Source organism: Aphanomyces invadans, assembly GCF_000520115.1.
Source record: "Aphanomyces invadans strain NJM9701 unplaced genomic scaffold supercont1.148, whole genome shotgun sequence".
In the NCBI taxonomy this organism is placed as follows: Eukaryota; Oomycota; class Saprolegniomycetes; order Saprolegniales; family Verrucalvaceae; genus Aphanomyces; species Aphanomyces invadans.
Window position 1 is genome coordinate 1 of NW_008580293.1, and position 1,265 is coordinate 1,265.

At 46.6% G+C, this 1,265-nt stretch overlaps 1 protein-coding gene across 1 annotated transcript; it reads right to left on the reverse strand.

Moving 5' to 3' along the window:
- Positions 1–529: 529 nt before the first annotated feature.
- Positions 530–1,168, reverse strand: H310_15050 (hypothetical protein; the record flags this gene model as incomplete). The annotated part of the gene is made up of 1 exon (XM_008883028.1): positions 530–1,168. One exon carries the CDS (start codon positions 1,166–1,168, stop codon positions 530–532), a length of 639 nt encoding a protein of 212 aa, XP_008881250.1.
- Between the last annotated feature and the right edge of the window lie 97 nt (positions 1,169–1,265).

Sequence of the window (1,265 nt, forward strand, 5' to 3'; positions counted from 1 at the left end):
GGCACACTTTCATTCAGTGCTGTGCTGCCCATGCAAGCGAATGCTGCCAATACCCTGGAAGAGGATCTATCTGGATTCTAGATGGGGCGAGGATTCACTGTCATCCTGAAATTGTCAATATGCTGCGGTCAAGAGGAATTGTGCCAATATTCTTGCCGGCGTATTGTCCATTCTTCAATCCCATCGAGTACATGTTTGGATTGATCAAGAGGGCGTTCAAACGACACTATCAGGAATCAACTAAGAAGGAACTCATGCTTGCTGTTCAAGAGGTTTTGCTACAATTCAAAGCGTACGACATGTCATCGATATTTGAGCATTGTGGATATTCTGCACAAGGCCGATTCGATCACACAAAGCAAATGCGTGAAAGGGAAGCAACCTCAATTGCTATACCTCAAGACCAGCTTTTGGGATTCTCCAACAATCTAGAGGATTCATCGTTGGATGACAATCAGGCATAATTAAGAATAAAGCATCTTTAGATCGGGATCAAAAATGGCTAAAGATAAATATGCAACTACTGGTGCTACGCGTGGTCCAAGTCTTCGACATTGGGCACCACATCAAGCACATGCTGTAGGTCTTCGTTGTCCGTTGTGGCATCAACCTCTCTGTGAAAGCTTTCGATCATTTCCTTCTTGTCTTCGAGCATCTGGATGCAGGATTCAACATGCAAGGCAAGCACTGTTGCGGAATTCTTGATTTTCACGAGGTCTTTCAAGCACGACACAGTAACATCACGAGCGAGCTTGACACTTATCTGGATTCGTTCGATCCGCACCTCAGCTGCATTGCTTACTGGATGGAATAGTTGAATCATATTGACTGGAGGAGGTCGGCGAATAAGCGCATCGTGCTGAAAATTTGGGCGCTTCAGGATTTTCACAGCCCACATTCTCCAGGTAGCGTCATAAGCTTCATAGGTGTCACCCCATTGTGCTTTGAGTGACTCCACCATAGCTTGTTGCTCACTCTCGGCGGCAGCACCAGCTCGGTCTTGAACGGAAGGCGCGATGCATTGAGTACGAAACTCGTTCAAATCTGCAGCAGTGTTGACGAAGTCGCCCCATTTCAAAATGGCAATCGTGAAATTCTTTGACGAGTGGTCGGTGAGGTATTGATGCGCATGTTCGATGCTTGTTGGCTTGAATTGATTTCTTCCCATGCGTATTGTGATGAATTTGTTGAAATCTTCAATGGTTGGAGGTCCGGGGGCAACCGACCACTTGCGGGGATTTGGCACGTAGGTCGCAATGCCTAAG